The sequence below is a fragment of the Symphalangus syndactylus genome, chromosome 12 (genome assembly GCF_028878055.3).
Source record: "Symphalangus syndactylus isolate Jambi chromosome 12, NHGRI_mSymSyn1-v2.1_pri, whole genome shotgun sequence".
Taxonomy (NCBI): domain Eukaryota; kingdom Metazoa; phylum Chordata; class Mammalia; order Primates; family Hylobatidae; genus Symphalangus; species Symphalangus syndactylus.
In genome coordinates, this window is record NC_072441.2 from 82,992,657 (window position 1) to 83,006,603 (window position 13,947).

General features: G+C 45.6%; 1 protein-coding gene across 10 annotated transcripts in view; it reads right to left on the reverse strand.

Annotated features, from left to right (window-relative positions):
* ADAR (adenosine deaminase RNA specific) overlaps nucleotides 1-13,947 on the reverse strand; it is a 47,192-nt gene that overhangs the window by 11,682 nt on the left and 21,563 nt on the right. For 6 of the 10 annotated variants that reach the window (XM_063624809.1, XM_063624807.1, XM_063624804.1 and 3 more), the window contains exons 2-6: nucleotides 8,051-9,489; nucleotides 5,410-5,593; nucleotides 4,853-5,001; nucleotides 4,148-4,292; nucleotides 3,830-4,020 (exon numbers count right to left, since the gene is read on the reverse strand). In XM_063624809.1, the coding sequence (XP_063480879.1) occupies nucleotides 3,830-4,020; nucleotides 4,148-4,292; nucleotides 4,853-5,001; nucleotides 5,410-5,593; nucleotides 8,051-9,489 (2,108 nt within the window). The remainder of the gene's footprint in view (nucleotides 1-3,829; nucleotides 4,021-4,147; nucleotides 4,293-4,852; nucleotides 5,002-5,409; nucleotides 5,594-8,050; nucleotides 9,490-13,947) is intronic. The other 4 variants (XM_063624808.1, XM_063624805.1, XM_063624803.1 and 1 more) reach the window with 1 other exon arrangement.

A 13,947-nucleotide genomic window follows, 5' to 3' on the forward strand; every position in this document is an offset into this window, starting at 1 on the left:
CGTCTCTACTAAGAATACAAAAATTAGTCAGATGTGGTGGCAGATGCCTGTAATCCCAGCTACTCAAGGAGCTGAGGCAAGAGAATTGTTTGAACTCAGGAGGCGAAGGTTGCAGTGAGCTGAGACTGCACTTTGCACTCCAGCCTGGGCGACAGAGTGAGACTCTATCTCTAAAAAAAAGAAAAAAAAAAAGAAGTCATAAAATTAGTTAATGTCACCAATAAGAGTAGACAGAAAGGAAAAAAAGACCCAGCATAATCCACATTAAGAAGGAACTAGAGTATATTATTGTACGAGATAGTTAATAAACGTAGTTATTCAATTAGCATTTCCCCTCTCTATGCAACCTTCCTCAGCTCCCTGGCAGACACTGGCAGCAGTGTCCTCTGTGTCCCCACAGCACTCTGCATTCACCTCCGATGGCACATTTCAATACTGCTATGGCTATATGTCTGCCACACACTCAGGGGCAGCAATTTTTCGTATCTTCCATCTAGTTCATAGTAAGTTCTTACATTCTCAATGAATGGCTGACTTGAAGTCCTAGAAAGGATTTCATAGAAGATTTCACAGAAGAGAAAGAGGAAATGAACTGAACCTATCATCTGAAGGACTGTGCTTGAAGATAAGGAGGTGCTTATTGAGAGTGAAGGATGTGAATTAGTAGAAGAGCAGATGGAGGGAGACTGGCCCCTCCTTTTCCAGATGGCTTAAACAGTGGGCAGATGTGTGTTCTAAATTGGGTCATGTTGGGCAAAGGATTACTTTAAAAAATTACGTTAAAAGTTCTTACATATCCATAAAGAGTAACAATCTGAAAGAAAACTGGAAAAGGACAAGAACAGGTGGTTCACAGAAAAGGAAATGCAAATAACACATAAATATGAATAAATGAAATGCCATTACTTCTAATTTTTTTTTTTTTTTTTTTGAGACGGAGTCTCACTCCATCACCCAGGCTGGAGTGCCGTGGCACAATCTCAGGTCACTGCAACTTCCGCTTCCTGGGTTCAAGTAATTCTCCTGCTCAGCCTAAGGAGTAGCTGGCATACAGGGGCATACCACCATGCTCAGCTATTTTTTGTATTTTTAGTAGAGATAGGGTTTTACCATGTTGGCCAGGCTGGTCTCAAACTCCTGAGCTCACATGATCCACCCACCTCGGCCTCCCAAAGTGCTGGGATTATAGGCATAAGTCACTGTGCCCGGCTGACATTACTTCTATTAAGGAGAGACAAATTTAAAGTAACAAGATAGCATTTTTATAAGCTTTTCTCCTTAATGACTTTAAAATGGACAAAGTGGATGCCAAACATGTGAAAATTCAAACAGTTAAGAGTGTACAATAAAAGTGTCCCTCCTTCCCCAGAAGCAAACACGTTGCCAGTTTTTTCGATCCTTCAACAAAATATTCTAGCCATATACAGACAATCTTCACCTCTCCCCTCACTTTACACCTTGCTTTTCCACTTTGTGATAGACCTTAGAGATTAACAAAACACGCCTGTTGCACGGCAAGAGTGATGCCATCTTGATGCAAAACCACCATGACCACCAATATTTGACTCCCGCATCCCAAGGTGTTGGGTAGCATAAATAATTCCACACAAAGATGTCTACCAAGCCTCCCCACCAGCTGGTGCTTATAAGTTTCATAAGAAAGTATAAGGTGTGACCAGCTGCATGTTTAACCAAAAAAGCCTCTATAGAAAGCATACTTTCTGGAGGGTAAGTGCAGGGATCCACCGTCTTGCAGCCACCCAAGACATCATTTCTGTTCCTAAGTCCCTATTAAATGTTTATCTCTGAGAAACTGACTTTGTCAGCTTCTAGTCAATGAAATACTATGCAGCTATGCAAGAAGTCTGGTAAGTAAAGGAGTCAACGTATAAAACAGAAGATATATTTGTTTAAAAAGACAAAAGGGAAAATGTGCTATTATGCACAGCAATTTCTAGAAGGACTCAAGAAACTGGTATACTCATGTACTGCATAACAGTGTTTTGTTCAATGACAAATCACACATGACAGGAGTCCCGTAAGATTATGATGGAGCTGAAAAATTCTTATCACCAAGCGCAGGGGTCTGTAACCTGTTAGGAACCTGGGCACACAGCAAGAGGTGAGTGGCGAGCAAGCAAGCATTCTGGTCCGAGCTCCGCCTCCTGTCGGATCAGCAGCAGCATGAGATTCTCATAGGAGTGTGAACTCGACTGTGAACTGTGCATGCGAGGGATCTAGGCTGCACGCTCCTTATGTGTTTACTATATTTTTATCATTATTTCAGAGTATATACTCCTTCTACTTCTAGAAAAATAAGTAACTAAAAAAAGCCCCAGGCAGGTATTCCAGAAAGCACTGTTACCATAGGAGGTGACGGCCCCCATGCATGTTATTGCCCCTGAACACCTTATAGTGGGACAAGACGTGGAGGTGGAAGACAGTGATACTGAGGATCCCAACCCTGTGTAGGCCTAGGCTAACAGCTAATGTATTTTCATCTTAGCTTTCAACAAAAAAGTTTAAAAGTTAAAAAAAAAAAAAAAAAAATTCAAAAACAGAAAAAAGGCTATAGAATTAAGGATATAAACAAAGGAAATATTTTTGGATAGCTGTACAACATGTTTGTGTTTTAAGCTAAATATTATTACAAAAGAAACAAAAAATAAGAAAGTTAATAATGAAGTAAAAAATAAAGTAAAAAGTAAAAAAGTTACAGTAAGCTAAGGTTAATTTATTAAAGAAAAATATTTTAAATAAATGTAGTTAGCCTAAGTGAACAGTGTTTACAAAGCCTACACTAGTGTACAGTCATATCCTAGGCCCTCATATTCACTCTCCACTCACTCACTGACTCATCCACAGCAACCTCTAGTCCTGCAAGCTCCATTCATGGCAGGCGCCCTATACAGGTGTAATATTTTTTTATCCTTTATGCTGTCTTTTTACTGTATCTTTTCGCTGTTTAGATAGACACCAATACTTACCAGTGTGTTGCAGCTGCCCACAGTATTCACTACAGTTACATGCTGTACAGGTTTGTAGCCTAGGAGCAACCGGCCATACCATACAGCCTGTACGTGTGTAGAAGCTCATACCATCTAGGTTTATGTAAATACACTGATGTTCTCACAACAACAAAACCATGTTTCTCAGACCGCATCCCCGTTGCTAATGCAGGGCTATAGTAGTATATGGGTCTGGGGAGGGAAACTAGAAGTCTGAGATGGAAATGAGACTTTTCATTGAAATGACTTTTTCCATCAGCTTGAATGATTTTTTCAAGATGCAGTCTTGCTCTGTTGCTCAGGCTGGAGTGCAGTGGCGCGATTTCAGCTCACTGCAACCTCCGCCTCCCAGGTTCAAGCTATTCTCCTGTCTCAGCCTCCCGAGTAGCTGGGATTACAGGCACCCGCCACCATGCCCAGCTAATTTTTGTATTTTTAGTAGAGACAGGGTTTCACCATATGGTCAGGCTGCTCTTGAACTCCTGACCTCAGGTAATCTACCTGCCTCAACTTCCCAAAGTGCTGGGATTACAGGCGTGAGCCACCACGTCTGGCCTGAATGATTTTTTAATGTACCTATACATTTCTTTAAAAATTAAAACTAGTCAAAAAATTAAAAAGGATCATGCTTACTGGAAGAGTGACTGCATTCACTCTTGGCAGGTCTATTGTCTTCTAAGAGGAAGTGGAGACAGGGCTGGACTTGTTTCCCTCAACTCGTCCCTTCTGTCCTACACAGCTAAAGCACACCCTTGTTTTCCCTGGGTTACAGACCATCCCCAACTGGTGACATATGCATTAGCCAGGACTAGGACACTCACTTGGGCTCGTGAGGAGGTCCAGACTGGTCGACCAACTTGAATTCAGCAGCAAAGCCATGGGAGCGGGCATACTCCAAAAGGCCACCCACAGGGTTGGTGTTCAGGTATCTCACAAGCTCGCCAATCTTCCTGACCTTGTTGGGCATCATGGATTCCAAGTTATCAAGTGACTCTGAGATCATACCTTCGGGCTAAAGGAGAATCCATCAAACAGAGGAGCCGTAAACACTTCAGGAAATGTTGAGGGAGTCACTAGCAATCTTAAACCACTCAGTTGCTAAAAACGACCTGTATCTTTTGAGTAGGAAAATGCCCTACCTGGTTATCAGAAGCCATGGAGTTCGTCGCCTCCCCATGCAGGGCTTTCATGGCTTCCTCTGCGGCCATCTGCTTTGCCACTTTCTTGCTGGGGGCACTCACACTGGGGAAAGTTTGGGCTCCCACTGCAACACAGTATTGGAACCTGACAGGAGACGAAGCAAGTAGAAGGATTAAAATGGTTTTGACTGAGGAGCCTGACCTAGCCTCTGCCAGGCTGCCATCCTCCACTACTGGTAATTTCCTTGAACACATCACCTCTGTGCAGTCACATCTCATGCAGTCACTTCTGCCTTGAACAGCCAGTGTCTCTTAGCCTGGCTGACCCCTTTCAACATTTAAGCATCAACCTAGTTTCACCTCTTCCAGGAACACTTCTCTTGAACACGTGAGTCTACAGACCCACAGGCAGAGAGCTTCTCAGGTCCTGTACCTTTCTGTCCCACCAACAGTGAGTGACCTCCAAGCCGTGAACCGCTCTAGTGCTTATAGAGGAGATAGAGGGTGGGCCAGGAATTCCCTTTGAATTCCTAATCCCTAATTGTCTGCCTCACAAGCAGCAACCAGGCCCTCAGAGCCCTCCTTTCCCCAATTTGAAACAGGATAAATTGGTCAATCTGCCATCCCTGAGGAAGCAAGGAAGAAAATGTGTCTCTTTTTCTTTCTGAGAAAACCTCAGCTGGACAGAGGACACGTGGGACATACTTGGGCTCATGGGCAGGGCCTTCTTTGGACAAGAGACGGAATTCGCAGGAGTTCCCCAATTTGTGCATACACTCGAGCAATGTGGTGACAGGGCTCTTCCCAGAAAAGAAGGATGTGGCTGAAGGGGTGGGGATCTGGGACTCTGCAGTCTAGAGAAAATGAGAGACAAGAAGAAAACAAAACTAAGAAAACACTGGTCAGTCCATCACAGAAGAGGGGATGGGGATGGGGGACTTCCTTCCCAACAACTAACTGTCAAGGGGTTGGCTTCCCAAAGTTAAAGGGGCTGCTGGAGCTCTCATTCCGCATCTTCCAAGAGAGGAGATTGGCCTCAATAACCTTTCAGGTCTCTTTCAAGTCCGAAATTCTGTAAATCCAATTATGTTGGGACAGGAGCAGAGAGAGGAGCTGGGTATGAGATAGGGTAGAGGGAAGAGTGGGAAGCTGACTCTGAGACGGTGTCAGTTGTTTAGGCTGGGATTGCTTCAAGGGAGTCGGTTACAATCCAGACACTGACAGGGAACTGATATCCTCCCAGATGGCAGGAGGACACCTACCTTCTCTGATTCTTTCTCTGTGGAATAGTGGGATGATTCTTCTGATTTTCCACTGTCCTTGGCTTTGGCTTCCTCTAGCAGAATTGTCATGGCTTTCATAGCTGCATCCTGCTTGGCCACTTTCTTGCTTCCAGCTTCAGCTGGGGGAAACTCTCGGCCATTGATGATAACCTGGAATTTAAATCTTGACGGAAAGTGATTAGATGTGTGAACAGGAGTCTAGGTCATTCCTTCTGCCTTCTCCAAAGAGACCTTCAACCTGGAATTTTCTGCTATGCTAAAGAGCTTTTCACTTGTGGAGGAGATGAAGGGTAGGCCAAGGAACTCCTTCCTACTCCTTAAGGCTCAGCCTGTCCTTTCTTTTTGTAAACAAAGCAGCCAGTGACTCTTTCCCCATAGCTCAGTGAAGCAAACATAGGCACAGATGATAGGAAACTAGCTCAGGGGAAACCCACTATCTCTTAACAATGAATTAAGATAAAACCCACACACACAAAAATGATGAGCCAAAAATCCCCATTATAGTCTTGTGAGCAACCAAAAGACCTTCATTCTAAAGCAATTGTGGTAGACTGGCCTCTTCAACGGAGGGTCCTAAAAGATAGTGAAGGCTTCTTATAACCCAGTCTCACACTCCCCACTACCTAGGGGGATCAGGCATCTGCCACTTATCAGTGGCCTGCTTTTGTCCCTAGACCTATATCACTCTAGTTTGTTATGAGTCATTCTATAGCGACATTTGTCTCAAGCTATTTTCTACATAACAAGGAATTTCCCCTTGTTATGTAGAAAATAAAAAAGCATTTGTTCTAGGCCTCCGGACTTAGCCTAGGCTCCGCTTTGTTCAAGCTTTCAAATGTGGTGAGTTCTTTGCTCAGTCTGGGATCTCATTTAGAAAAGTAGGTCAAATTTCTTATTTCCTAGGTCTTCTGATATATTTGAACATGGCACCAATGTTTCTTATAGTGTGAGTCCAAAGAATGATTAACCACAAAATCCACTGCTTTCCTCCAACTCTGAGGAGGAGGGATGGAGGCGAAAGAGAATGACGGCCATCCAGTCTCTACCCCAAACAATCCAGCTCTGGCCTTGCCAGCTTTTGGACAGACACAACCCCTTTTCTTAACAGCTCTCCTAAAATGCCAAATTGGTGTCATGAAGACAGTCAAGACAAGGAATAAGGGCCCTAGCCAGGAATCTACACCCCTAGAAACCAGGCTAGGAAAACATAAAGGTCACTGGAATTCTCCCCCATCCTACTGGCTCTTTCCTTGGCTGCAGCTGCAGCCACTCAACTTCAGTGGTTTTGCTCTCTGTTACGCCCTTCAGCAGCTCCTGTTTTCCTCAATCTGTCCAGTGGCCTATTAGGACCTACAGTGCAGGGCCTGACCAGCTATCTGAGTGAGGTAATCGCTGACTTCACAGCTCAGGAGTGGCAGCAAGTGCTAGCCTACCCATCTGTGCAGAGGAGGTGTATAAAATTAGAACCACCACCTTCAATAGGCAGGCAGGCAGCCGTGCACGCGCTCCTCCATCCTTTCCCCCCAGGAGCTATGCAGAGGGGGGATTGTGGACCTGCTGCTGCTTAGCAGCACAACCCACCCCTACTCTGTGTATGCAGTCTGCCCCAACCCACCTGCTCCTGCACCTCTCTCAGAAACAGCTTAGGGAGGAGGGGAAGGCCTACAGAAGGGAATTAAGTCTTCATTACCTCTGGCCTTAGGAGGCAGGCATGACATTGATGCATGGAGATCAATCATGTTTTTCTTTTTTCTTTTTTTCCGAGATGGAGTCTCACTCTGTCGCCCAGGCTGGAGTGCAGTGGTGCCATCTCGGCTCACTACAACCCCCACCTCCTGGGCTCAAGTGATTCTCCTGCCTCAGCCTCCCAAGTAGCTGGGATTACAGGCAAGCACCACCACCCCCGGCTAATTTTTGTATTTTTAGTAGCGATGGGGTTTCACCATGTTGGCCAGGCTGGTCTCGAACTCCTGACCTTATCTGCCTGCCTCAGCCTCCCAAAGTGCTGGGATTACAGTCGTAAGCCACCACCCCGGCCCCCAAGACCGATCATTTCTTCTTTTTTTTTTGAGATGGAGTCTCGCTCTGTGGCCCAGGCTGGAGTGCAGTGGTGCAATCTCAGCTCACTGCAACCTCTGCCTCCTGGGTTCAAGTGATTCTCCTGTCTCAGCCTCCTGAGTAGCTGGGACTACAGGCGCACGCCACCACGCCCAGCTAATTTTTGTATTTTTAGTAGAGACAGGGTTTTTCACTATGTTGGCCAGGCTGGTCTCAAACTCCTGACCTTGTGATACGCCTGCCTCGGCCTCAAAAAGTGCTGGGATTACAGGCATGAGCCACCGCGTACGGCCAAAACCAATCATTTCTAAAGAAGCTTCATTACAGCCAACAGAGTCAACCTCCCCCTTGTTCAGCCAAGATTCTAGCTGGTCCAAGGTCTATATTCCCTGCTCAACATCTGGAGAAAGGGCCAATCAAGGGGGATTTAGCTAAAAGGCAGAAGGGAAGGAGGAAAAGATAGGCACCACCAAACAGCACTGCTCACAAATCAGCCAAGACTGCATCAGGAGCAAGAGCACCTGACCCCAACCCTAGGTACAGTTCCTGGGTGGTTTCTTACCGAGGTTCATGGGGTGGTCCACTCTGCTCTATCATGTTGAACTCACAGGTTTGACTAGCGAACTGGGCATATTCTAACAGCCCGCTGATGGGGTTCTTCAGCTGGCACTCTGTCAGTTTCTTGTAGGGTGAACACCGTGGCAAGCCATGACTGTAGAAGGAGGGCATCTCCATGATGGCTCGAAACTCACCTGGTGCTGCACGGATACTATTCAAGTCATCTGGGATGTCATCTGTGGCCCACTGGCCATTTTCAAAGTCAACATACCCTGCTTTTGAGGGGCCATTGTTATGAACAGGTGGTTTCAGTCTTACTGGTTCTGGTCTGGCCTCTTGCCTGTTTTCTAACTTTATGACAGGTTCCTGCCCATTCTCCACTTTTTCTGTGGTTACCATGTTATTTGAGGCATTTGATGTGGGTATATTACAGGTGAGGAACTCTGCGTTTCTTTTGGTCTCAGGGATTGCAGCTGGAGTGGTTTCAGGAACACTGTTCGTATTTCTCTTGATTTGCATCCTCTCTCGCTTCTTGTCTGTCAAATGCCATATGGGAGGGGTTGTCCCTTGTCTATAGACATCCCCCTGCCTTTCCATGTCAATTAGCACGGCATTTATATCTCGGGCCTTGGTGAGGCCAATATTTTTAGCCAAATTCAGGGCAGACGAGTCAGACACATTGAAGAGATAGTCGCAGATTTTCTCCTTGATCTCAGCCATGTCAAAAAACTCAAGAGGATCTTCCAAGGCAGATGTGGAGTTGCTGTCTTCAGGTTCCAAACCTGGGTCTGAGTTTGGGGATCCTTGGCTATGACCGTCTGGTCTTACCACTCCGCTGTGCTGGTTCCAAGCCTGAGTGGAGACCGTGATTTTCCACAAAGGGGGTGTTCCTGCCTCTTTCTGTAGCTTGCCCTTCTTTGCCAGGGAGTATAAAACTCGATTGATTTCTTTCTTCGGAGCCCCAAGTTTCCCAGACAGATCATGTGCTGTGGTGGCCTTCCCTTCCCCAAGCTCTTCCAGGAACTTTAAGATCCTTTGTTCCTGATCTTGGTTGATACTCAGTTCCTGGAAATGTGAGGAAAGGCAATCAACACCCCTCTGTGGCAGACTCCTGCCACGTGGTGAAGGAGGCTGGAACCCTCTCTGGAGCCCCTGACTTCCAAGATGCACGCTCCTGGGGACACCCCTGATGTCCACTTGCCTGCCTCTGGTACTGGAGGCAAGTAGTACTGGAAACCTTGGCTGGAGTCCTGGGAGGGAAGGTGGCAGTGACGGTGTCTGCTTTACAATCACCGGCGCTTCTGGGAGCTGCCCCTTGAGAAACTCTATTTGCTTAAGCAGGAAACTATTGGGGGAAGATCCTGGCCCAGGCTGCTGGTATCTGAACTTTCTGTGCTCATAGCCTTGAAATGGATGGGGGTAGTATCCGTTGAGGGAATACCCCTGCAGAATAAGACAGTGGAAAAGAAAATGAATTAGGGCTGCAGTGGTGAACTTGTGGAGGCCCCTCCCTTTGCTGCCTGTGGAACAGCCCTTGATGGGCTGAGAAGGCAATTGAGCCATGGGCTTATGACTTGTCTAGGGTGACTTGCCTACCTCCTAAATCCTGCCTAGGGGCCTGCCAACAGGAACACAGAGAGAGGGGGGCAGGAGGCAAAGCACGCAGAACTTCCAGGAGTACAGCTGTTCTGAGGCCTCAGCACAGCCTCTCCAGCAACCTAACTTACTTTTCCCTTTGACAGAATTTAAGGGAGTTGAGAAGGAAATTTTCTAGTTACCAAAACAATTACCCCTTTAAAATCAGAACACAAATAAATGTTATTTTGTTTTGAAAACAAAAACAGAATAACCTGAAATAACCAGAACAATCACATGAAATAACAATAACCAAGGGAGATGGGACTAGGCAGGGGACGAGATGACCTCTCCTTGAGTCAGGCTCACCAGTGCACAGCCAGTGCACCCCCTGCCCACCTGTCTCTAAGATCTATCGTTTAGATGACTATGACAAAAGAAGAAATGTGATTGGATGAAGCTGAACCCCAGTCCTCCAAGGCTGTAACAGCGCAGTAACAAAAACAATCTCCAGGTGGGAAAAGGCCACGGGACCTCAGAGTCATCTCTGTGGCTCTTCACTGCCATCCCAGGAGGATCAGAATTTGGTTTTCAGGGAGCTGGAGGGTTTCCTGATAAAAATGGCACACTGTCCTCACTCTTCAGTGTGGTACCCAGGCTCAGAAGGGATGCCAGAGACTTTTGCCCAAACCACCCAGGCTCTCCTGGATGTGTGGAGCTGGCAGCATCTGCTCCTCACCACCTCAGACCAGTCCTACCTTCCCTAGCTACCTCCCCATAGCTGCTTCCACCACACATTCTTCTGAACCCTGACCGACAAGGCACAAGCAACCCCATGTTCTCATATGCACATTTACCAAACACCGAGCACCTGTGACCCCTTTCCCCACCCACCCACCTGCAAACCAGTACTGTCTTCTCCCCAGGGCTGTTCACTGGAGGGTGATGGAGCCAGGAAGTACTTATAAGCCTGGGGGTATCAGTAAACACCTTGCTTCCTTTCCCTGGGGCTTGTAGACTGGGAGGAGGGATTCTGGCAACATTTGCTCACACTCACCACCCCCTCCTCAGACTCTCCTGACGGCTGCACAGGTAGAGTTGGGACCCTTTCTTCCATAACTCTAGCCTTCTACTCTTCCACATCCTGACACACTTAGGGGATTTCAGCATTCTTGTCAATCACTCTCATGGTGTCCTGGCTACAAGGATACTTAACCCAGTGATCTCCATCCCTACCTTTCTGCCACACAACTGGCTTGTCTAGCTACTCCTTCAATCTCACTATGACTCTAACCTAGGCCATCACACCAAGACCTCAAATCCTGCAACTCCTTTCCAGTGGCTGACAAACTTTTTCCATAAAGGGCCAGATAGCTCTGCCACTGTAGCGCAAAAACAGCCTCACACAATATGCAAAACTTTATTTACAATTCATTTACCATGAAGCTTTATTTATAAAAACAGGTAGTTTGTATTTGTGGGCCATAGTTTCTTGACTCCTGCTCTTTTCTGATGGTGACTTCCCTGTGTTTCTACAACTTCACTCATTACTCCGGTGGAACCTGCTCCTCGCATGACCCCGGTGAAGCTGCCAGTCAGCCACCCTGATTCTTCTCCACTCTGACTTCACACACCTCCTCACCCCACCTGGATCTCATGGTCAGTTCCCTTCTCCACCCAAGGCCCACTGTCCCCCTTTTCTTCTCCAAAGCTTCCCAACGGTACTGGAGAAGGACCCTGACTTGTGCTAACAGGGTCCATAAAAATTCCTTCTCTTGAACCTCAGTTGGGTCTTCACTGTGTGGTGGTCAATTGTGTTTAACAAACATGCCTTAGTTCACTGTGGATTGAGCACTCTTCTTTTAAAAAATTCTCCTCCCAGGGTTTGGTGACACAGCACCAAAGGTCTTTCACCTCTTTTTTCTTCTTTGCCCCTTTTTCCCACCCCTTATAATTTTTTAATAGCTACTGTATTAACGGATCCACCCTTTATATAAACAGTCTCCAAGGTTTTAAGGACCTCTTCTTCTTTAATAAGTTATTTCCTAGGTTGCTTTAATCACTGCCCCAACCTAAACTAGTCCTCTGAAGCAAGAGCACTCAAATCTATGTCCAGCCACTACCTTGTGTGGGAGCTTAAGATCTGAATTTCCAACTATGACGACAGTCTGTCCACTTCAGTATCCTGCCATAACTCAAACAGCACATATTCTGAACCAAATTAATAGTTCCCTCAAACTCGGCTCCTTCTCCTGTAGTTCTTATTGCTAATGGCATCACTCTCCTCCTAGCCTATTAAAGCTAGAAACCTGAGTCATCTTTGCTGCCTGCCTCCTGGCCTCATCTCCTGGAGCTAATCAGGTAGTTGCCAAGTCCTGCCTTGTCTGCCACCTCTGTACTGTCTCTTAAATGTGTTTTCTTCCAGTTCCAGCCCCTCATTACCTCTTACTGGGCCACTGCAAAGGCCTCTAATCTTTCTATCCCTCTACATGCCAATCCAGGTGGCACATCTCCCTCCACAGCCACCTATCACAACTCTGACCCTTCCCTTATAGAGCTCCTTAAATGCCACTTGCTTCAGGAGACTCCTGACTCCCACCTTCTTCAGCCCTTGGGGTTTCCTCTCCTTGAGCTTCTCCCACTCAGCACCTGTTAAACCATTTACTTTACTTTGTATCAGAGCTACTGGATTTTTTTTTTTATGGCACACACAGATTGCAGTGTCTGAAAGGTAATTAACATTAGGTGTCCTATAAGTTATACTCAACTCTCAATATTCCCAACACAGTATTGATGAGGGGCTTCAGTTGATTCCATGGTGAGCTCTTGGGGGTCAAGGACTATGCTTCAATCATCTCAACCTCCCTAGCACTTGGCACTAAGTTGATTCTCAACAAACATTTGTTGAATGAATGACTGCATGAACAAGACACCGCTATGCAAGCAATCATTTCTTTCTTGTTCCTCTTGCTGCACCCTCACGCCCACCATATTGCTAGGGACAGAGGCAAATGTGTGTACAGAGTGCTGGCTCCCGGAGCTGAATTATGGGACTTAGGGGTTCTCCTATTAGCTCTTTGAGTGACCTTGGGAAAAAAAATTGTGTTTCAAAGTGGCTAAAGTCAGTTAAAAGCTAAATGTTTTTTAAACTGCTACTCTTGGCCCAAATCTAGAAAATATTTTAATGTCTGTCTATAGAAGAATTAAATTATGATACATTCATTCTATGGAATAGTACTCACACGGTTATTTTTATTTTTTATTTATTTATTTTTTTTGAGACGGAGTCTCGCTCTGTTGCCAAGCTGGAGTGCAGTGGCATGATCTCGGCTCACTGCAATCAGGCTGGAGTGCAGTGTGATCTCAGCTCACTGCAATCTCTGCCTCCCGGGTTCAAGTGATTCTCCTGCCTCAGCCTCCAGAGTAGCTGGGATTACAGGCGCACGCCACCACACCCAGCTAATTTTTGTGTTTTTAGTAGAGATGGGGTTTCACCATGCTGGCCAGGATGGTCTCCATCTCCTGATCCGCCCTCCTCGGCCTCCCAAAGTGCTGGGATTACAGGCATGAGCTACCATGCCTGGCCAGTTATTTTTTTAAAAGTGTGTCATATCTATTTGTATTCACCTGGGGATAATTTAGGAATTATATAATGTTAAATAAAACAACAAAAAGTTGTAGAATAATATGTACATTATAATTTTTTTTTCCCTAAACAAAAAGAGAAAATCCATGAATGTGTATGTGTATGCACAATGGAATGAACACAGAGAAAAGAAAGGAGATGTAAGTTTGCTACAGGATATCTTAGGGCAGTAGGGTTAGAGGGAGAGGAGGAGATTATTAATTTTTCTTTTTGCCCCCCTTAAATCCCCTAAAAACCAAGCCACCGTTGAGTACAGCCATTTGGAAAGCTACTGAATAGAAGAGCAAGAAAGTGAGCAAGCAACCCAGTGATCCTTTCTAAATCTCTCAGCATCACCTCTATGCAAATTACATAACAACTCATTTAACATTCATTGCCCCCCAGATTTCACGTTAATCTGGTCTCACATATTTAGGATCAAGAGATAAGCACTACCCCCTTTGCCTTTACCACACAGGTTCCACAGTGCAATACACTGACACCTGTGCAGAAAATGCTTTTCCTTCAAGTCAGGCGTCCTTAATCCTTTCAAAGGAGTGATTTAAAAAAAAAAAAAAAAATATATATATATATATATATATCTTAACAAAATTGAGGTATATAATTTAGATACAGTAAAATTTATCCTTTTAAGTGTATAAATCTATGAGTTTCGACAATCGCCACCACAATCAAGATAT